Genomic DNA, 23,496 nt, shown 5'->3' on the forward strand with positions numbered 1-23,496 from the left:
TTAAATCTCCATAAAGCCATTTTTAAAAAAAGGAGGGAAAAGAAATACTGTGGTCTTAATATGAGACACTGGAGTTGAAATCTGAAGAATTTTCTTTTGACTCAGCTACTTTTTTTTTCTTTTTACTTAAAAAATTACATGTAAATTATAACATAAACAACACACAAAAATAGAAAAATGTACAGCTTCTTGTTTTATCCCAAAGGTAACTGGTGTATATATAACCCCTACTGAGGTCAAGACAGACAATGCTGCCAGCATCCCCAGACACCCTTGCTCGTGCCCCTATGATCTCCTACCTCTTCATACCAAAAGTAACCACTATCCTAACTTTCATGAAAATCATTCCTGTGCTTTCTATTTTAGTAGTTTTACTGCCTAAACATGAACCCTTCAACACCACAATTGAGTTTTGCATATTTTTTATCTTGATATGAACGGGATATACAATGAATGTATGTATGTGTGTATATGTGTAGGTGTATCTGGCTTCTTTTATTCTTTTAGTTACGTGTGTGAGATTTATTCATGCAAGCACCTTTTCTGGGATCACTTTTTGATACACACATTTTTCTTCTGAACCATTTTGAAAGTAAGGGTTTTTTCCTACATAAAACATTATTTGGCACAGTCGTCCCCAGAACCTTCTCTCTCCTATATAACTGCAGCATCTTTACATCCCTGAAACTGAACAATGGTGTGAGACTGTGATACCAATTTTCCTGACACCCCAGCAGAGATCTGTTTCAGCTGTTGTCTGGTCTGTTTTCCTTGAGGATCCAATTAAGGATCATGCATTGCAGTTTGTCCTGTTTCCTCTCCTTTCCCCTAGAACAGTACACTATAGAGCTTCTTTCACGACACTGACATTTTTTAGAGTCCAGGCTGGTTGTCTCCTAGAATGTCCCACAATCTGGACTGAACTGTTTCCTTGGGATTAAGATTTTTGCCTTGGGGTCAGAGTTTGCCTGGAACACTGTGCCATCTGTGATGTGTCCTTTTCCATGCATCATGGCAGGAACACAGAAGGTCGAGGACTGGACTGTTGTTATTAGCTCTTAATTTCCTCATCTGTACCTACAGATAGATAAAATCTGTGCTGCCCAATTCAAATGGCACAGACACTGAGGATGACAGGAATGGTGCTCAGAAATGCACGGAGGTTTCCGAAAGGAAGGAAGACTGACGGCAAGGGGGCATAGAAAGCAGTGTGCATTCTGCTATGTGCTTAACTTCTGTTATTCAAAATGCTTTTTGGTTGTTTGTTTAAAATGCAGTATGTGCACACAGTACAAAATTTAAACAGAGCCCATATTAAAAACCAAATCATTCTTCCACTCAAGTCAGGAAAAATCAGGCCGTTACTTTTAACACACTTACCAGATAACTACAAGAGGAAAATACTTTCTAATTTGAATGAAATGACAAGCAGGTCAGCTTGACTTTATGTGGAAATAGCAGATTATTTCAAGTAAACAGTCCCGTCCAGATCCTCTTTATTCTACTAATTGCTTAACAACCTTTAAAAAAAAAAATAGCTGTGACCTGCTCCCCCAAACAAAAACTGAAAAGGAGACAGAAAAATCACACCTAGTACATCAGGATTAAATTTAGCCTGTGCCTTGTCTGTGAATTCCATACCAGGAAGCATTTTATTTAACACAGGTTTGTTCCTCCACGCCTGTGGATGACGACAGTGACTGATGAAGGGCCGTGAGCGCACACAAACCATTCTCAAGGGAAAGAGGAGCTGCCGGGCCAGGCCAATCAACCACAGACAGCCGTGAAGAGGAGTCCTTCCTAAGGGATACATGCAGGGCCAGCCCCCCACCATCTGCCAACCCCGTCCCCCAACCTCATCTACCCAGTCTGGGATGACTTGTGGCTAATGCACTCAACCGGAAGAAGGAAAGTGACAAAGGCAGGCAAAACCCCACTTCCTCCGTTTCTAGTGAGGTATAATGCAGTGGTTGCCAGTCACAGCTGCACATTCAGATCACTGGGGAAGTTTTTTAAAAAACACTAGTGCTAGGGGGCGCCTGGGTGGCACAGCGGTTAAGCGTCTGCCTTCGGCTCAGGACGTGATCCCGGCGTTCCAGGATCGAGCCCCGCATCGGGCTCCTCCGCTATGAGCCTGCTTCTTCCTCTCCCACTCCCCCTGCTTGTGTTCCCTCTCCCGCTGGCTGTCTCTATCTCTGTCGAATAAATAAATAAAATCTTAAAAAAAAACAAAAAACAAAAAAAAACCACTAGTGCCAGGCTCCCACTCCAAACCAAATTAATGCGAATGTCTGGGGAGAGAGGCCCAGGTGTTGGTATTTGAGTTTAACTCCCAGCAGATGACTCTACGTGCAGCCAGGACTGGGAACTAGAGAGACGGGACAGTGGCTTGCAAACATGAGCCTGCATCAGAATCACCTGCAGGGCTCACCAAACTAAGTCACTAGGCCTCAGCCCCAGAGTTTCTCATTCAGTTGGTCTGGGGTGGGGCCTGAAAATTCCCATTCCCAACAAGTCCCCAGGTGATGCTGATGTTGCTGGAACCACACTTTGAGAACCACTGATATAGGGCAAATGACACGGCTAGGGGGTTGGACATATTTAGGTTTAAATCTCTAGGCTGTCATCACCTAGAGGGATGACCGTGACTTAACCTGAGCCTCAGCTTCCTCATCTGTACCATTCCTGTGAGGATTAAGCTAATGCGTGCAGAAGTTAAGCACAGGGCCAGGCGCACCCAGGAGGGCTACCTGGCTTCCCCTGGGCACACGCAGCAGAAGAGACTGCTGGGCTCACCAGCACCCCTGTGCAGTCAGAGGCCAGCCCCCAGAGCCACCCACCTCCCCCATCCCCCCAACACTGCCACGGGCTCACCTGCTGTGATGGAACGACTTCAGCTTCGGCTGCAGCAGTACAAACAGCACCACAAGGAGGAGAATGAGCGCCACGGAGCTGGCGGTGGAAGCCACTATGGACAGCGTGGGGACCCCGAGGGATGTGTGGGCATCTTTGTCTACAGAAATAAACCATCGTCAGAAATGTGTTATACCTAGGCCCAGAACACATGAGCCCCACGGCTGATCTCATCCAAGGTCCCTTGCCCAGTGCCACGGCTGGGGCCACTTTAGAAGTTGACGTGTGGAGCAGCTTTTATATACAAGGAAAGGGGCCATTTCCCTACCCTGTTCCCAAATCTAAAACTCACTTAAGACCTGTAAGGGCCATCTCACTCCCAACCTCACCGACCCCTAGAGATCTGAACTTTACGAACCCCTTCTGATGCTGCCCTCAGTAGTAGACTGGTGGACATCCACCACTTCCACGGACACAGCATTCCACCATTCTAGGTCCCACCCATGTTTCCCCCATGTGGCAGGAAAACGTAAGAACCGGGCTGTAATAGCTCCCCCTTCTAAGATCCTGTAGCTTCAGCTGTAAATCTCAGGCTGGTCCCCAGCCTTCTCTGGGGTGTCATGGCCTTGGAGCCTGAGTGTGAAGCACAAAGATGGCTGTATGACACACGCTTTCCTGCCGGCAGTTGCATTTTCCTGTCATGCATGACAGGAGGAGGCAGGAGGGGGAGAGGTCTTCTGTCCAGCTGGACTGTAGCTCTGTAACAAAACAGTCCATTTCCATTCAAAGAAAAATAATATAAAAGAGACACTCCAGAAGGTGTTAGCAGAACACGGTCAAAGGTCACCAGCACTTGGCTGGGCAAACAGGAGATGCTGAGCATCAAAGAGACTTTACATAGCAGAACAGATGCCTCAGTAAAGCTATCGAGCCCCTCGGTGGCTCAGATGAAATGCAGTGGGACACGCACCAGCAACCCCAGATGTCTTTCACAAAGATGTGAAATCCCAAAGGAAGGGGGCCGCAGGGCATCAAAGGAGCAATACTGCCCCACGGCACCGGTGCTCTGGAGGAAGTGGGCCCGACTGTCCGTCAGTTTAAAGGAAGCAGAACCCCAGCAGCCCCCCTTTCCCATATGCCAGACTGACCCTCGTTGAGATGGCAGCTGATCTCCATAGCTGGCTTCCACTCTCCATTCTTACAGGTCAGGTACTTGTAATCGCCCTTCAACATGTAGCCTTCGGCACACAGGTACTCAATGACGCTGCCCGCGTTCAGGGGGTCTCTGCAAGGCCGGGGGTGGCAGATATAGCCACCATTCTCTGGCTCTGGGGGCAGGGAACACACTGCAAAGACAGAGAGAGAGTGCACAGTGCTACAGTGCTGGGGTTTTCCGGTGGGAATTCTGTCCGTGACGCTGCGCAGAGTAGTTCTGCAAGCCTCAACGGGAAACACAGCAGGAACCAAGAGCCATTCCCTTGGAAAGGCTGTTGGCCAAACTCTGGAAATTCAGGTTGCCGTTGACAGAGGGAAGCATGCTGGCCACAGGGAAAGTCTGGCTGCTTGCAACACTGCCCCTCTCCCTCGGCACGTGCCTTGAGAGGACTGTATCCATAAGGGAGTGACAGACTGACAAAGTTGTGAACTCACAGAGATCTAGCACATAATACGGTTTTGATAAAACCTACTGAGACACACAATGAATCCAAGTGAAAGATAGTAAAAATACTGTCAACCTGGGCAGGGGACACATCAGCCCTGTTTCCAACATCAAAACCAGCAAGGACTCCATCGTGTGATGAAAATGTGCCTTCGTGGCCTGAGAGAGGATTTCTGATGGATTCCTAGCCCCCTCTCAACCCCCCACCTCCTGACTGGAGTAGTCACTGCCAGCACTTGTCTCTTACTCATAGTAAAGCCCACATTTTTTATTCAGGAAGGATTATTTAGCTTCAAAAGCACCTTCACCTCCTATCTTAGTCATGCTGACAGCTCCAGGAGATAGGTATCATCACTCCCCTTTGTCGAGGAGGACACTGGCCCACAGAAGTTAAGCTGTGAGGCAGCGTAAAGGGCAGACCTCCCCGGTCAACTCTTCGAAGATCTGTGCTCTTTCCACCTGCAGACACTGCTTCTAACCCATGAGCTGAGTGGGCCTTTAAAAAGTGTGTATGTCAAGGATACCTCCCTTTCTTTTTTTTTTTTTTTTAAGATTTTATTTATGTATTTGATAGAGAGAGACAGCCAGCGAGAGAGGGAACACAAGCAGGGGGAGTGGGAGAGGAAGAAGCAGGCTCATAGCGGAGGAGCCTGATGTGGGGCTCGATCCCGGAACGCCGGGATCACGCCATGAGCCAAAGGCAGACGCCTAACGACTGCACCACCCAGGCGCCCCAAGGATACCTCCCTTTCAAACAGGTCAGTCAGGGGGATGGCAAATGGAGTGCAAGTGCAGTGGGAACCCTGGGATAGGTAAGTTGTAGTAATAAGTCAGAGGAGCAGGGAGGTCTGAGCAGCTCAAGGAGAAGGGGGACTCTGACGCCATGGCCTGCCCTTCCAATCCTGGACAGATGCTGCCCAATGGATTGTGGGCTGTGCCTTACCATAATGGGAGGGACATAGCAGGGGCACGAAAGGAAGGGCTGTTTGGAAGGCTGGGCTGGGGGAGAAGACACACTGGCAGGATGGCCAGGTACCATGAACTTCAACTTTCCAAAAGCCATACTAATACAAGAAAGAGAAAAGTTTCCAAAGGACATCTGATTTTGCTGACAGATACCCTGCCCCTATCCTATCACAAGAACATCAGTATGAAACTAAGAACTGTTGGTTTTGGTTTGTTTTTGGGTTTTTTCCCCCCACTTCCTCTAACAGATCTGGAGTCTGACTGTGCCCTCTCCTGTTCACTGGACTGCCCACTGCTCCCTCGCATACAGATGCCCTTACAATCTCTCACCAAATACCACTTCCCTTCAACCTACAAACTGCTAGTAAGCAAGACAACTGCCAGCCAGGTGGGGGGGGGGGGTCACGTCAAAAAAGAGATGACGGCTCCCTGCCTACAAGCCCAAATAAGCCCCCCAGTCCCTTCTCCAGATTCTTCCCATGCCACCCACCTCACCCAAAGTCTTGAACAGGAGGGGGATAGACCCACCACACTCCTTCTGGTGCCTCCTGCAACTTTGGCCAACTAGTTCAAAGAGCTGGCCAGCTGGATTTCCAAAGAAACCTATACAAACAGCTTTACTCTTTACACTTTCCTTCTTTTGTTCAGGGCCAACAAGCCTGCCACAGATAAACCTGCTCTCTTAGAACTGTGTCTAATCGGGGCATTTCCGAGGCATAATGAACGCTGAGCACTCCAGGGCAGCTCCAGAAAGCAGGCAGGACCCACTCACAGGTCTGGTGTGCTGGGAGAAATGGTCTCAGAGGAAGAGCTGCTGGTTCTAAAGCCACCCCTGCTTTGCTGGTATTCCTGCCCATAAAGCCCACATCTGCACGGAATCTTTGAGAGGAACCCTGGAGATCACCTAGGATTCATTTGATCAGTGAAAAACAGTGAGGTGTACAAAGAAGTGACTTGCAATTTCATTTCATTTCAACTAATACTTATTGATTATTGTGTAGGGGTCACAGTGCTATGCTCTGAAAAAGGATGAAAAAGAGAAGCACTTCAGGTACCTGGAGCCAAATAGGGATATGACAAATAAGTACACACAAATATCTTAAAAGTTGTTTTCTTTATGGCTTCTGGGTTTTGTGTCTTAAGGACATTTTCCCTTCTCTGAGGTTATAAACGTACTCCCCAATGTTTTCTAGAGTGGGTCTTCATTATGCAAATAATTTTACTGAAAAAAAAAAAAAAAACCACAGGAAATACATACACAAGATATACAACTCAAAAAGAAGGGTGTGCAGTGAAAAGTTTAGTAAACCCTTTCCTGTCGCTGAGTCACTCAGATCCTCTCTTCAAAGGCCCTGCACCCATTTCTTTCATATTCTTCCAAAGATACTCCACACACAGACTTTCTAATACACCTCAAAGAACATGATTAGTGCCACAAGACAGGGAGCACAAAGCAGGAGAGACCACGTCTTGTGTGGGAAAGACTAGGCAAGGTTCATGGAGAGGGCAGCATTTCAAGTGGGGCTTTATCTCACCAGAAGAAGGTTTAAGCAAATGCACAGAGGTAGGAAAGTGTAGGTAAAGCCTAGAAAATATCAAGCAGCCCCAGTTAGCTGGGTTGCATAATACAATAAGGAAAATTCAGAAAAAAGTGACAAGCAATGAAACCATCCTGCAGAGGGCCCTGACCGCCACAGGTGTTTGTACTATGTTCAAAGGATAAGGGGAGCTTTTGAGGGGTCTCGAGAAGGGCAGAATTACAAGAATTACATTAAAAGGCTCAACAAGAGCCAAATCTGATCAAAGATGAAGAGAGCTGGAAGGAGACTTAGAGTATGTCAACAGTACAGCAATGCTAGTATGGTAAGATAAGTGCACACAGGCTATTTTATGCTATCTATGATGGTCAGACAAAGGAGACAAGCTAAATGCATCAGGCTCAGCATTGCAAAGAGGCTACCCCAGGTCCAAGAAAGTAAGGAGGCTGCAGAAGAATAAACAAAAAAGGGTGGGTGGAGGCAAGGTCATTTTAAGACACCAGGAACACTGGGGTGCCTGGGTGGCTCAGTCGTTAAGCATCTGCCTTCGGCTCAGGGCGTGATCCCAGAGTCCTGAGATTGAGCCCCGCATCGGGCTCCCTGCTCCGCTGGGAAGCCTGCTTCTTCCTCTCCCACTCCCCCTCTGTGTTCCCCATCTCACTGGCTCTCTCTGTCAAATAAATAAATAAAATCTTAAAAAAAAAAAAAAAAAAAAAAAGACACCGGGAACACAAGAAAAAAATATGGCCTTGTTGCCCGAACAGCAGAGTGGGAGAGTCATGGCAAAGAGCAGGTGTTCAAGAGGACCCTCTCAGTGATGCCTGGGTTAACGAGAAAGGGAAGAACATCAGGAAGAATAATCATCCAGAGGCTTCTGGTAGCCACCCTTCTGGGCAGGAGGCTGACTTAATCTGTGCATCAGGCTCTGTCTCTGACAACCCTAGGTCCACAGAGGGAGTTTCAAGCTCTGTTCTCAACCTCAAGAAGACAATGAACTCATCTGATTTGCCAAAGCTGCATAATTTTAAAAAGAGAGGGAGAAAGCCAGAAGATAGAAATTTTACAGGAAAAAAAAATCAATTAATTCTCCTTAGCTTCCTTCTCTGCTTTCCATTATCTCCTACAGCCACTTAGGCCTCCAGTGAGCACAGGAAGCAGCGAGGTAATTCTTCAGGGGCCCGCAGAGTGCCTGGCGCACAGCAGTCGTTCAGCGAAAGGCCATCCAACGGGGTGGGGAGGGGCAGATGGAGTAGACAGCAAAATAAACTGGCTGATCCTTCCACCTCCAAGTCACTGCAGCCTAAACCCTCAGTAGAAAACAAGAACCCTCGACCAGTCCTTCTAAATGGGTTTTGCTTTTGTTGTTTTGGGGACCAGCCTTTTAGGAGGTAGAGGCAATAAACAAAACAAACTTTGTAAGATTCTGTAACAAGCAAATCAAAGGGAGCTCCAGATCAAACTGTTCAGTTTAACAAACTGAACAAGCACTTGAGCCCCACAAAATGAGGTGTGGGGAGCAGGGAGCACGAAGGCCAGCCCGAGGAGGGCAAAGAGACATTTAAACACCTGGTGCATTTTTAAAAGGCTCAACAAAAGCCATTTCTGGCTGACGTCAGTTACCAAGAAAACACCATACTCCCAAACACAGGCTGAGGGCTTAAGAAACTGTTGGTGTTCACTCCCAGGTTTGAAACAATGCTTTAGACTAAAATCAGAGGAGTAACATTTAGCACACAACTGAGCACAAAGTAGTAGGTGCTTAATCAAGGTATCCAAAAGAAAGGATGGCCAGGGAAAAGCTTTCCTGGGAATTCAGGGGAGAAGAAAAAGGCTCCCCCAAACCCAGTACACAAACACAGCAGTTGCAATCACCAGGGACACCACTGGAGGCAAAAGTGTACATGTCCCTATTCGGTTGTAATTCCATCAAAGGATTAGAGCTCCCCTCTCCCGACAAGCTACCCTAGGAGGGCCATAAATGTCCATGTGACAGGACTGTGCCCACAAAAAGCTTACAATTTAGACAGGACAGCCTCACATGCATCCAACTCTAATGTAAATCAAAGAAGGAAGTGTTAAAAGGCTTAGCTTCTCTATTAGCCTGGGCTGTCCTTGTCAGAGACCCCTTACTCATCTCAGCACTGGTGGCAACTGGAGGAAGGTGAGACCCCGGGGGCAAAGAAGAGAAACAGGATCAAAAAGATAAGGAGGGGAGGAAGGAACAGATGGACACCACAGCACAGCACTGTCCAACAGAAATATAATGTAGCCACATGGGTAATTGTAAATGTTCTAGTAGCCACATTGAAAAAGCAAAAGAAAACACATGAAATTAATTTTAATAATCTATTTTAACCTACTATATGTAAAATACATTGGTGATTACATCTCAACATGTAATCGATACACAAATTTATTAATGAGATGTTTAATACTTTTTTTCATTAGTAAGACTACACTTAAAGCACATCTCAAGTCAGACTAGCCACACTTCAAGTTCTCAGTAGCCACATGGAGCTGGGAGCCACTGTACTGAACAGCACAGATCGTGGACAAGAGTCCCTGAGAGTCAGAGGAGGTGTCTGGGGATCAGAAAGTAGTGGAGAGGGTTCAGAGCCACTGCCCAGGGCAGGAGGTGAGAGGTAAAGCAGCAGATGTGGAAGAAGGTAGCCCTGGGCACTGAGGAGCCCTGCAGGTTGTTTTAAAAGGCATGGTTTATGTGCTTTCTCTCAAAATCCCTTCTTGATATGTGAAGGTCCAATTTCTACTTCTAGCTCTCAATAGTTAGGAGCAGAGCCAGAGAAAAAGCAAGGTAAAAACACACAAAAAGGGTGTTCAAATGTGCAGTTTGGTGTTTTGGTTTGGGTTTTTTTTTTTTTTTTTTGGACATAAAACAAGGAAAGTAATAATTACTGCAAATAGATAGGATATTACATGTGCCAGGCACTCTTGTGAGGTCTCTCTTAACATGAAGCAGGTACTATATTTTCTCCTAAGAACAATGAGGCTCCGCTGAGTTGAGAAATTTGCTGCAAATCACACCTTTGGAAATGACAATGCTAGATTCAACAGGCACTCTCGCTCCTAGGCTCCATGCTGTGGTTCATCCCCTGATACACTAGGCCCGGAGCTTTTGGAACATCTAGCTACTCTATACGTGAAAGGACAAGTCATACTATAGTGGGAAAAGGCTAGCTCAAATAGGAGGTGATTCTCTCATGAAAACCTCCCAAGAAAGTTGGGAGTGGACATTCCAGACAAATGTAAAGAGGCAGGGGTGGGGGCCGGGGCGGGGGGGGGGGGAGTAGTGATCACATCTGACTATAGTCAAAAGGTTTCTTATGAGACCGCCTTTAAAAAATCCCAGTACTAACGTTTATTGACCAACTACTAAGTGCCAAGCACCAGTCCAAGCACTTTATGTATGTAACTCATTTAAGTTTCACAAAGACCCTGTAAGAAACGTCTTATCACATTATACACATGAGTGAAGAGAACTTAAGAAACTTGCTCAAGGGCACCAAGCAGGAAAGGGGCAGAGTCAGGATTTGAACCCAGGAAGGCAGACTTCCCTCTCCACGGCACAGGGCAGTAACAGAGGGTCTCTAAGCCCAGCTTTTCCTCCCATACCCACGGTCCTGGAAAGGGAGCCCAGTGACAACGACAATGTGAGTACCGCCTGTGGACAGTGGTCCCTCTGACATGACGAGACTGAACCAGATGACCTGTGAGGTCTCATCTGATATTTGCAAATTTGTCTGAAGTTGGTTGGGTGGCTAGCCGCACCACCCACTCAAGGTTCCTTCATCAAAGTTCTGCAGCCATGGTGGTCTTACACCGAGCACAAGGTGTGAGGCGCTTGAGGAGAAGCATCCTGCCTGTAGAGAAACTCCCGCGTCCCTGTGGGCAGATTCCTGTCTCGGGTGTGTAGTGGGAACAGGGAAACAGCCAGAGGAGTTCACTTAAGTGATACCCAAGGGCTACTTCTGTCCACCGCTTTCCCTGGCTTTCTGCCTTCCTGACCTACCACCCCAAGAGTCAAAAGTCACAAACGGGTGGCAATGAGAGGGAAGAGACAATTTCTCATGCCATTTGCAACCTTCCTCTCCTCTGAGACAAACCTTTCCAGCACTCAGACAGGAAGCCATTGTCCAGCTGGGATCCCTTTTCTCATGAGAACTTCCCACGCGATGGGGGAGGGCCAGACTGCCACAGCTCTGGCCTTTCCCAGGGTGTGGCACTGGGGTGGGGGGGGAGAGAAGGGGGAACCCACCCACGGTTTAGGCTGCCTCTTCTGCTTCTCCCAGGCCTCCACCCCCATTTTCCCTGAGAGAGGCCTGGGGGAAGCCCTGCACCGGGAGACTGGGTAACTCAAAAGTGGGGCTGGCTTCAGAGCCTGTCTGTCTTGGGTCTGGGTCCCTCCTTCCCTCCCTCCCTCCCTCCCTCCACCTCATGGGAAAGGGGAAATGCAAGCCACGGCTTCAGAGCCAATGAGGAGGAACATCTTCACTGCACCCTGCTGCAGACATGAAACTCCTAGAACCTGGAAGCATCCAGCAAAGCCCTCAGTCGTTCTGAAAGAAGAAGTGCTGTTTCTCTCCTCCCCCTGACCTGAAAGCACATGGGTCAGCTGGAACCCCACCCATCACTCGAGATTCAGTCCCAAGGTCACCTGCTCCAGAGAACCATTCCAAAGAGCACTGCCAGGGAGAACAAAGCAGCACAGGGTAGCGCTCACCAGCACAGGTCTAGAATGAGAGCACTGGAGTCACAATGCTAATGGTTACCCTCTGCCCTGTGTGGGCTTGGGCACATCTTCCAATTCCTCAGTTTCCCTGCTTGTAAAATAGGGATACTAAAGTACAGGTGTCTGTCTACCTACAGCGTGGCTGTGCAGATTAATCACAAGTACACAGGTAAAGCGCCTGGTACTGGGTCTGTCACACACTAAGTGTTCAAAAAACAGTGGCTTTGTTATTCCTCCTTTGTGTTCCCATCACATCTTCATTCTTCTCTATAAACTACCTATCACCATATTGCTGGCTCTGCAACAATCACTTCCTCACAGGTCAGTCCTTTCCCCATCTCTCCACTAACCCCACCCAAGCCCCGGGGCAAGTATTTGTTCTGCTCTTTTTTTTTTTTATCCCCAGATCTTGGCATAGAATCTGGCAGACAGTAGATGCTTAGTAGAAAACTGCTTTGACTTGCAAAATTCTGCCCACATTTCAAGGCACTGTCATGTTTTTAACTACAAAGGACCATGTGGTTTCTGATTTGACATATGGCAAGAATAGGTAATAGCAAAGATAATCCCTCTGCAAGGTACATCTCATATTCTCTAAGTTTGGTATATACCATGAAAATGTACTCCTGACCTGACAGGATCAGGGCCAGGACAGCTCAGAGCATGGTCTTGGATGTCAGCCAGATGAATTTAGGTTTGACCCAGGGAACTGATCTACAACCTTGTCAACTGCCTGAACTGTTTTGAGCCTTACTCTTTGACAGTCATTCCTACCCACAAGTAGTGTTTTAGAGAGAAGATAAAACTGCTTACCTAAAAGAAACACGCATGATGTCTGGCACATATCAAGAACTGATAAACTTTACATTCATTTTCACATAGCAAACTAGACCTTTACCTCTGGTTTTTGGAATGGGGCAGGGCAGAGGCTTCGGCAAAGATAAGAAAGAAGGTTGTTGTAGGACTGTCTGGCTAATCTGGAGACAGGACAGGCAGAGACTAGAGCAGGACGAGCACTCTGTGTGTGTGTGGGGGGGGGGGGGGTCTTTTTTTTGCTTTCCCCTTGCTCCAGCTCAGTAACACCAGCCCCTTTCCCCATTCGCCTTCTCAGCAGAGCAGCCTGGGCTGCTCTCTTGACTGACAAATGGCCTCCATATGGCCTGCTACCCTATTACCTCCTCCTGTTCTCGCAGCTCAGGGACCCAGGGGAACAGGCTGCCAGCTCTGGCTGCACCCCCATTCCCCCTCCTAGTGTCACGACTGCTAAAAGAAGGGTTGCAGGGAGGACCACTAGCCTTCATCCTATCCCCTCCAGGCCTGGCCATCACCCAGTGCAGTGACCCATAGAGCACAGCCCACATGACAGTGGGATGACAGCAGAGCTAGGGAGCCAAGCCACTCCATGTGCATGAACAAACGTTACTATGCACCCCTGATAATGGCAGTGACAAAAGGGTTAAGAGAAAGTAGATGGCGTTTATTTCTCCTTTTTTCCAGCAACTGCTACTTCCCAGTCTCACCTCCTTCACCCTATCATCTAACTAAGCTGCACATGTTTGTTCTCCCCCCTCAGAATTCCCCACCTCCAAGAGGATGCAGGCTAGTCCTCTGGAGGAAGGCCCCCGTCTGCTGCCTAAGGCACTGTCCAACTCCAGAAGGGTAATTGATAAGCAGGTGGTAATTAGTGGTCTGGCTTGGAATTTAAAGTAGGGCTGGACTCAGGCGCAAAGATCAGAGTTGTGGGTTCATTTCCAACTCTACTGGTAACTCCTAATGCCAAGGACAGTGCCAAGCACACACAGTAGGCCTTCAAGAAACACAAATTTAAATTTAAGACGAATTTAATGATTTCTGTTGTCCAACAGGGTAGAAGTAGAAGAGAGGAAGAGAATGAACATGTATCACGAGATACCACCCTGCGCACTTTAAAGCTGCCATCCTATTTAATTCTCCCGCCCTACCAGGAAGGTGGGAGAATACTCAGTTTGCTCAGATAAAGAAGCTGAACCTTCGAAAAATTTAGTAATGGTCTGAGGTTACCTGGCTATTAAGCATTACGAGTCTGGATTCAAACTTCAGTTTGCCCTTCTCCCTCTTACAGAGAAGCTCCTTGATTACAGATGCAAGCAGAAAAATTTACCCCAAGACCTACAAAGGTAGAACATGGGGGTGGGGTATGACTGACAAAAGTTGCAGTGATTTCTGTCTGGAGAAGAATGTGAACAGGCGAGTTTACCTGTGCCCAGAGGACTCAGCTCATATCTCAAGTGGGCCCACATTTTTCAGGAGCAGCGGGGAAAAAGGCAAGACAGTTTCCTTCATAAATCTCTGAGTGCAACAAACCAGCTGTTTAGGGACTACAGTTACCAAAGCTGCAAGAGAAGAAGGTATGGGGCATTTTCAGCTGAGAATGCAAATCTTCCTAGAAGGATGTGTGAAAGGAAGGTGGTCACTAAATGCAGAACGGGGAGGTGAATTAGAATTAGACAGTGGGCTGACTTTCGGCCAGCTCCTGGAACACACAGGGTCACTGGGGCATCTCCACCAAAGCCCCAAATAATCAGCCTCTGCCATGTGCCACCGAACAGTGAGTGAGGCGGCGTTCTGCTTCTTTCAGGTACTCAATAGGACACTACTACTCACTGAGGTCCTACCCAACTTCAAAGAATGAAGGGAAATAATCGGTAAACTCTAACTACAGATGGTGACAAAGAGCAGGTGATGGACTAAATCCACCAACAAAACATCACAGTTCCCCGAAAAACACTCACCAGTAATTGAGGGGTAAAAATTTGAATGGCCTTTCTGAAGAAAGATGTGACTGGGTCTCCTTGTGACATATAAGGTGTAACTAACAGACTGTAAGTCTGAGGTGTGAAAATTAATTAAGGGAAATCTCACTAAAGTAGACTCAGGATGCTAGAAGGGGAGGATGGAATGGATAGCCATAGCACTCAATGTCCATTACCGGAAGAACTATCAGTCACAGACCCCTAGCAGAACATCTCAAAGGAAAGAATCATCAATTATAGGCCCCAAAAGGGAAATACGCATATTGCATCTCCTACAAGAAACTGATTACCCCTGCAACTCAGTCAAAGAGAAATCGTCATTACCCTGAACTCTTGCTTTTCTCCAATAGACTTTCGTTCAAAACAAACCCTCCCAACTTCCTCCTCCATAAACTAAAGTTCCTTTATTTTGTTTTTTGGACTTGTCTATGGTTTTGCCATAGTTGGCATGTCCCGAATTGCAATTCTCTGTTATTTTTGAGTAAACCCATTTTTGCTGGTAAAATAACGGACTTTTATTTTTAAGGTTAACAAAGGCATGCCACAAAGCCCTGTACATTCTGTGGGGGCTCAAGTCGGGCCTGACTCTACCGTAAGACAGGGACAGGAAATATAAAAGGAAAGTTTTTTTTGTTTGTTGTTGTTGTTTTTTAGGGGGAGTGGAGGTAAGAAGCTCTTACAACCTTTGAACCAATAGGTATGAGGCACATGGTGACAATGGGTATAGGTAGATGGGAATCCGCAGTTATAAAGTCCACTGATCTGGATATTCTTCCTCCTCCGTCTTGTGGGGGATGGGATTCTCTTCTTGAAACACTTGATCTTAAACCACTCTGTCTCACATGGCCACCACAGGAAAAGCAGCTTATCAAGCCTTCTTGATTTCCTTTGTACCTCCTAGAAAGGGAAATTACCACCCTGTGCTACCATCAGCTGATCAAGGATAACGAGGAGTCGAACTCTCTCAAGTGTTTTTTTGCTCTTCTCCACTTTTCAACATTTGGGTCTTTCTGGAGTTCTGGGCCAGATGGGAGCACTGACGTCAATGGAGAGGTTGCCCGCCACAGGGTACTCCCATCCCCCTCCCAGGCACAGGAGGTGAATCCTTCCCAGTTGCTTTTCTCTGAGGACGCATTTATGCCTCTTTTAAGAAACTTTAAAAACAACAGGAATCCATTAAAATCCACTGAGATCCAAGGCAGGGCACATGGCTCTCAAGGTGCTTTTGCACAAGACTGGGACTTGCCTCCCCTTTGATTTAGCCTGTGTATTTACCAGCCTGGCTGTAGCATAGTGTCAAGACTCCTTGATCACTAAACAGAGCAGCCTCAAAACAGATTAGTGAAGTCTGGGCCCAGACCAGGTCAGAGTCAGCAGGAGAATCTCAACTGTGTTCTTATTAATCATGCTGAGGCCTGTGCTCCTGTCACCTCCCTGGCCTCTCCTGGTCTTTGGACCCTTGACTCTGCCAAGTCATTTTTGACTGACCAGTCCAAGATTCCTGGTCAGAACATATTGCCTGTTGCAGCCTCACCCATTCTATGTGTCAGTAGATAACTATGTCCAGATGTCACACAGGTGAACAGAAAATGCCCTTTAACTTTCTGTCCTCCAAAAAATGGGTTTAATAACTTTCACCCAGAAGAGACTGAAAAACATTTACAAGTGTCGATTCTTAATCTCCCTGGGTTTCACTTTCCTAATAGGAATTACTTCAGTAATTTAACAAATATCTATTAAACACCTACCTACCAATGTGCCAGGTTGGTGCTAGAAATTCAAGAATAAATAATATATGGTTCTGTCCCTGAAGACTTTAGACTCTTTGAGGACACAGATAAGGAGCCCCAACCAAGCTATAGTAATAGTAATATTTATTCTGCTTATCTCCTAGAGTTCATGTAACATTCTTTCCACAAGTTTTTACTAAGTCCCAAAGCACTTCGGCAGGCAAGGGGAGAAGGAGGGTGGGTAAATGAAAAAGATATAGGCCCTACTCTCTGGGAGCTTACTGTCTAGGAAGTAACCATAATGGACACACATTAGAAATCAACATGGCATATGACAGGAAGTTCTGAAGAAGGACTAATCTAAAGAGGAAGAGATCAGAAAGGGTGTAACAAATGGTATTAGAACTCTGACCTTTGGGGGAAGCAGGACTGTGACCACAGGATAAAGGAGAGTGGGAAGAACATCTGAGGGGGAGATGAGAGCACAAGGACAGATGGAGAAGCAAGAGGTGTGTATGGAAAGCAGCAGAAGATTCCATGTTTAACAGGAGACAGCTAGACATTTACAAAATCAGGCTGGCACCAGAACAAGGAAGACCCTGAATACAAGGCTGAAGAACAAAAAATACTGGGTTCCTTTTCCATAAAATAAGATTTTAAGGACCCTTTCAGTTCTAAAATGCAAAGTCATGTTGCTAATAATAAAACGAAAGCCTGCTCTCTAGAACTAATCCAGCGGAAGAAACCAGCCATATAAATGTGCCTGCCTGCTCTGGAAACTATTTTTCAATGGAGCAGGGTATGCTGGTGTGGTGGAGTAGAGACAGGGAAGGACAGAGAGGAAAACCATGTGAGTTTTCCGGTGCAGATTCATCATGTGTCCTGTTTCCGCGGGGCGGGGGGGGGGGGGGGGAATATCAGTAAAGAAATGGAGGGATTGGAGCAGAGAAAAGGAACACAAAGATGTCCTGTGGTCAACTTCTTTCCCAGGGTTCACTCGCATGGCAGCAGATGGCCTATCCACAGAGGACTGGATCTCAGAAAGCAGCTGCTCCCAGGTCCTCGTTCTAACAGCTGGGGTTATAGGACCCCTCTGCACAGGCTGCATGCTAGAAATCAATGGGTTCCATTGTGCCCGCATGCATACGCTCTCATGTCCAGGCTAATGCCCTATGCCCGCCTGGAACAGAGGACTCGGAAAAATAACAGTACACACTTTGGAACACGGCACTTGCAAATGAACGGAAAGACACAGTATTAAAAAGTTCAATTTTATTCAAATTACCTCGACTTTGCTAGGTAACTATTGAGATGCTAATGAGAGATAAAGGACTTACCCAGAAAAGGGTCAATGGGTCAATGAGGGGGCAAGAGGGGTAGATTATAAGCAGAAGAAAAACACAACTGCGTCTGATTCTCTTCTTTCTGCCTGAAATGAACGGACGATTCTGGCTCCACCATACCAACCAAAAAGCAGGCAGGGTGTTTCATGTACGAGAAAAGGGGATAAAAATCCATAAAACCATGTGTGTGTACACAGAGGAGTGTAAGTGTACGATTACATAATTAGGCACATTAAAGTATTTATACTGCTGAGACTAAAAGCCCCTACTCAAAGGCATTCCACCAAAGTTGAAAGGGGAAAAAGAAAATAGAAAATAAAGCATCTAATTGCAATCTTCCACAAAGCCAGACATCCCCAGCTGGTGCCACAGCTGAATTCTCTTAATTAACATGTTGTAATGGCAAGTATGAAAGACACTGTATGCTTACCAACTCCATGCCGTGGCCAGCCAGCCATGGGAGAAGCCTGAAACACTGCTATAATTAAAGAGATTTTTTCTCTTTCTATTACAGTACCCTGGGGTGGGATGTCGGTTCTTTTTTCTTAAAAACTTAGTTGTTTCGGGGCGCCTGGGTGGCATAGCAGTTAAGCGTCTGCCTTCGGCTCAGGGCGTGATCCCGGCGTTATGGGATCGAGCCCCACATCAGGCTCCTCCGCTATGAGCCTGCTTCTTCCTCTTCCACTCCCCCTGCTTGTGTTCCCTCTCTGGCTGGCTGTCTCTATCTCTGTCGAATAAATAAATAAAATCTTTAAAAAAAACAAAAAAAACCCAAAACAAAACAAAAAAAGCTTAGTTGTTTGAAGCACACACGTACAACTCCACATGCAAAGACAGAGGCTGAGACCTGAGGATATGAAAAAGGTCACAGCCTAGGAGCTAGCTGGTTTACTTTTGGTGGTGGTTTTCTTCTACCGCCCCGAACTTGGGGCTTTACCAGTTAGAGAAGGCTAGTCATGTTTGAGCGGCCTGTCTTTTAAAACAGAAGCCTACCTGACAGCTTAAAATCATAATGTATCTAAACAGAAAAGAGATGGTAGAAATTAGCTATAAATGAGTACAATGCAAGGAGTAAAGGCATTAATACATCAGAGAGTAGGTCAACATAGAATGGATTCCAAAGGACGGACTCTCACAGTTCTGGAAGGGCCTTGCGCACTTACAGAGAGGGTTTTATTTTTGCATAACTCTTAGTTATTCCAGAAGCTGGTTATAGGTAGTACCCCCATTTCCCTGAAAAGGCCCTCCAAAGTCAAATCACATGTATTATAAGGAAGTCATGTTCTCAGAGCCAAACAGGATTGTAAAATGCCTAATTATACTCTGCCTTTTAGATACGATCTTGGACAATAGAGTTTGGCAATTTTATACATTATTCTTTAATTCTGTTTATTCATTTTCACAATTGAGCATGGATGTTGACTCACAGTCAACAAGTGTTCACCTGACACGACCGATTCCTCACTTCCAGCACGCTCACTGAATTTTCAAAATCCTTTCCTCAATTATATCAACTTTAGAAGAGCTACCTTTCTTATAACTGCCATTAGCAATGTCTTTTTTGCATTTTCAACTCATCCTTGCAAAATAAAGGCCCAAAACATTCACAGTCCCACTCCAGCAGACATGGGCGCACAGGGGGCCGGTGCTGCAGCTCGGAGCGTGCTATGGGCTGCCAGGCAGCCACACCTCACGGCTGCTCAGGACTTTCTTCCCCAACTGCTGCACAAAAGTCCAAATTCATCACACAAATGCAACTGGGGTGTCAGTTTACCACATACCAGAGTACAGGTTGTTCCGAAGACAAATGTTTAAAAGCTGGCGGCTCAGTGTTGCTTCAGAATCACCTAGCGAGGTATCAAATTTGGATTCCTTACCTCCTCGTTACTCTGTCCCCAGAGGCCCACAACCATTTCGGTGAACTAGAAATTCTTAGGTAGGCCCAGATACAAATTAGGAATGTGTCTAGGATCAAGGATCTTTGGCGCCCAGCAAACACACACACACACACACACACACACACACACACACACACACACACACACCCTGCATTTCTACACAGAAGCCAGGGCCGCATCCAGGGCTGAGGTCTGCGCCGCACCAAGGGAACTCATGCTAGTCAGCACCTGCCACAGGCCTGTTCCTCAGGATGAGAGCTCATCCTGGGTTTCCCCAGCCTCTATGCCTTGTTGATAGAAAAGGCTTGTAGCATGTGCAATCAGGGAGCCTCAGAATCTTGGCAGATGTCTCCGGCCAGACCCTGCAGTGGAGTGAGTAAGTAGAACAATGGTTCCTTCCCCAACAGGGAGCAACTTGGCCCGTGGGAAATGGAATCAGTGTGCCTCACAATCTCCATGCCAGTGGGTAATGTCCTCTGGGGCTAGCCCACGTGTATTTGCAGCCCTTCTGCAAAATCAAATGAAACCATACACCCCAAAACTGCACAGAAGTTGCAGAGCAACTGATTCTGAACTCTGGGCCTGCTGCCTTCTCCCCTGACCCGTCTCCCTCAATCTTTCCATCTAGCCTCACCTCTCAGAGGGACAGAGAAAAACAAACATAAAGACTGCTAGACCCCTACAAATGTGGGGCAGGGCCCCCGAAACTCAAGCCCTGTTTTTAGGGAGCACCCTCTCTCCCAACTATAACGAAATGATTACTCAGAATGGTTTTAGCAGTTTATCTACCAGCAATTCAGAGCAGAGTATCTAGGGAAAACAGGAAGAAAGCACTGGTTTTTCTTTTTCTTTTCTTTCTCTTCTCTTTTTTCCTTTCTTCCTTCCTTCCTTCCTTCCTTCCTTCCTTCCTTCCTTTCCTTCCTTCCTTCCTTTTCAGATTTTATTTATTTACTTGACAGAGAGCTAGAGAGAGAGCACAAGTAGGCAGAGCAGCAGGCAGAGGGAGAGGGAGAAGCAGGCTCTCCGCTGAGCGGGGAGCCCCATGTGGGCCTCGATCCCAGGACCCTGGAATCATGACCTGAGCTGAAGGCAGCCACTTAACTGACTGAGCCACCCAGGCACCCCAGCACTCGTCTTTAAAAACAGCAATATGAGGTAGCAGCTGAAGACTCAAGGCTCCAGCCAAGTGTTCCCCCCCAGTACCTCTCCTGGGCCAGGGGCCCAAACCCCTAGGCAGAGAGAACCAAGGCTGGCAGTGGAACCTCTGCCTGGCCTACACCTCGGTCTGGCAACAGGCTGGGGTAATCCTCAAAGAGGAACTGCTTGCTGCCCAGAGCTGCAAACACAATGTCTACACTGGCCATGCTGGGGTCTGTGCCAGGGAGCTTGAGGTGGGTCGGCTGGGAGTGGCAGGCCCAGCCCAGGCCCAGCAGCTGGTATTGAAACTATCATTCATTTCCTAATTTAAGAGAACTGGGCAGTACCCCCCTTGGCAACCATTCACTTCTCCCTCTCACTGGAAATTAATAGATCTTGCGATAAGCATAACCTATTGATGCTTGTTTGTCCTCAACTGCTACAATCTCTCAACAAAAATTTATTTTCCTGGGGCGCCTGGGTGGCTCAGTCGTTAAGCGTCTGCCTTCGGCTCAGGGCGTGATCCCAGCGTTCTGGGATCGGGCCCCGCATCGGGCTCCTCTGCTGGGAGCCTGCTTCTTCCTCTCCCACTCTCTCTGCTTGTGTTCCCTCTCTCACTGGCTGTCTTTCTCTCTGTCAAGTAAATAAATAAAAAATCTTTAAAAAAAAAAATTTATTTTCCCAAGTTCCATTTTTCACTAAAAGCAGCTACTAGATAGATACTCTATTAAGAAGAGCACTTTTTGACTGGTCCTCTTTGATTTTACTTATAATCCAAAGTTACCCAAATTCCTTATTTAAAATTGTTAAGGAGGTACAGGTACAAGGGAAGATAACAGTATTCAACACTGGCAAGGGTTTTGGAAACAGCACTTTTACTGCTGATTGGGCATGCGGTGACTGGCATCAACTGGACCTGAGCAGTAATCCCTGGTAAATCACATTCTACAATGACGCTGGAGGGGTGGAAGCTGCTGCACATATATGCTTGGTCCCACAGGGCCCATCAGGGGACATCACTTCTACACTGAGCAGAGCCTCGTTGGTGAAAGCTTTACTCAGGATGGCTCTCAACAGCTGGTCCTACTTACTCAGCCAGCAACAACCTTATGGCCTGAGTTTCTGTGCCCTCCTGGGGGAGGTGCAGAGGGCCATAGGTACAGGCCCCTGGGACCATGCTCATGAGAGACAGAAAAAGCCTTCCACCAGGCCATTCCTCCCCCACCCCCCAGAACCTAACAGCATGACTTCATTTCAAGAACTATGGATAGAGCTAGGAATCCCTCCTACTGCCCACCTGGAGGCATACTCCAATTTACCCTAGTAAGTTAATCTTCCAAAAAAACAAAACAAAAAAACACAAAAAAAACCCCACAAAAAAACCCCCACATTTTTCCAATGCTCTCTTCTTAGAATCTTCGAAAGCCTGCCAATTTCTTCCTACAAGTATAAATGCTTCTGCTGGATATGCAAGGCTCTCCACAAACTGACTCGTCCCATTTCTCCAATACCAAGTCCCACTATGGAACCTGCGCTGGCCTTACTCACCCATGACCATGGCCTCAGATCAGCCCTCTGGCTCTTCTCAACTTCCCCTCTCCTCACTGTCCTCCACTTTTCCCTCCATCAATTCAAACCCAACTTGCTGTACTCCCTTCTACAGGAATTTCCTTCCTCTGGGCTAAAACATCCATGGCCACACAACGTAGCACACAGTCACACACCATCTGTTGCTACTGTAAGTTGGTACTGCCTCTCCAGGATACTGTGAGCATCTCAAAGGGGCAGAGAATCTGCCTTTACCCACCTGGGCACATTTAAGGCACTGGACAAACACTTGATGGAGCAGGTACCTGGAAGGGCTGAGACCTCTTACAACGTGGACTGATTAACTGCTTTAAAAGACCCCAGCTCTTGCTTCCCTGAGCGTCTCTCCTGCCCACACCCCACTCCTGGACCCAGTCCTGGCAAACTCTGAGACTTCTGCCTGCAAACAGCCAGTATCCCGGCTTGCATCAAAGCTTCGAACAAAGGATTTCACAACACTCCCACCCCCTACAGGCTCCAAAGCTCTCCAAGGGCACCCTGTTTAAACAAGAGGTGCGGTATATTTTTGGGAAATGATGAAGCAACTTCCCATAAGAGAAAAGAAAAAATTCCCCAAGTGCAAAAAGGCTTCTTGGACAACAAACAGAACAGCATTCCTGCCAGGACAGAGAGAAAGGATTTGACATCCAGGCTCTTCATGCTTGGCAAAGGAGCCTGCTGTGCAGCGAACAGGAGACGAGAGCTGCAGGGAGAAAAAAGAGGCAGATCCTTATGGGTAGACGTAGGACTCAGCAGTGTTCAGAGCTGGAGGCCCAACCTAATGCTTCACTTGATACTGCCCGAGGTGCCACTGGGAGCTCCCCTATCTCCTCTTTCCCTTATGTGCATTCCACACCAAATATGATCCTAAAATGTTGGCTGTGAATGCACCCGTATTTTACATCCACCAGAAACACCTACTATTTGAAAACAACTGCACAGTGACACCTTTGGTGGTTGGCAAAATCTTCTGACAATAACTACTTTTGGCAAGGGCTGGGCGGGGGGCGGTGATTTTGTATTTCATACATTTGGTTTGATTGTAAGGATTGTTTTCTTACATATTCCCGAGTGCCGGGGGCATGGACAAACTAGGGTAGAAGGAGACAATCCCTATCATTTTGCTTGATCTGCAAGGCTTATCTAAGTACTCCTCTTATTTCACTTTTGTAACTACTACTCCTCAAACATGACAGCAACATTAGCACTGCTCCTCAGGTAAGAAGAAAGAAAAGCATTACCCAT

At 47.0% G+C, this 23,496-nt stretch overlaps 1 protein-coding gene across 3 annotated transcripts in view; it reads right to left on the minus strand.

The window, feature by feature from the left end:
* SUSD6 (sushi domain containing 6) overlaps positions 1-23,496 on the minus strand; it is a 96,024-nt gene that overhangs the window by 7,171 nt on the left and 65,357 nt on the right. For all 3 annotated transcript variants that reach the window (XM_026519646.4, XM_057318734.1, XM_026519648.4), the window contains exons 3-4: positions 4,002-4,199; positions 2,875-3,013 (exon numbers count right to left, since the gene is read on the minus strand). In XM_026519646.4, coding sequence (XP_026375431.2) covers positions 2,875-3,013; positions 4,002-4,199 — 337 coding nt within the window. The remainder of the gene's footprint in view (positions 1-2,874; positions 3,014-4,001; positions 4,200-23,496) is intronic.

Source organism: Ursus arctos, unplaced genomic scaffold, assembly GCF_023065955.2.
Source record: "Ursus arctos isolate Adak ecotype North America unplaced genomic scaffold, UrsArc2.0 scaffold_25, whole genome shotgun sequence".
NCBI classification, from domain to species: Eukaryota; Metazoa; Chordata; class Mammalia; order Carnivora; family Ursidae; genus Ursus; species Ursus arctos.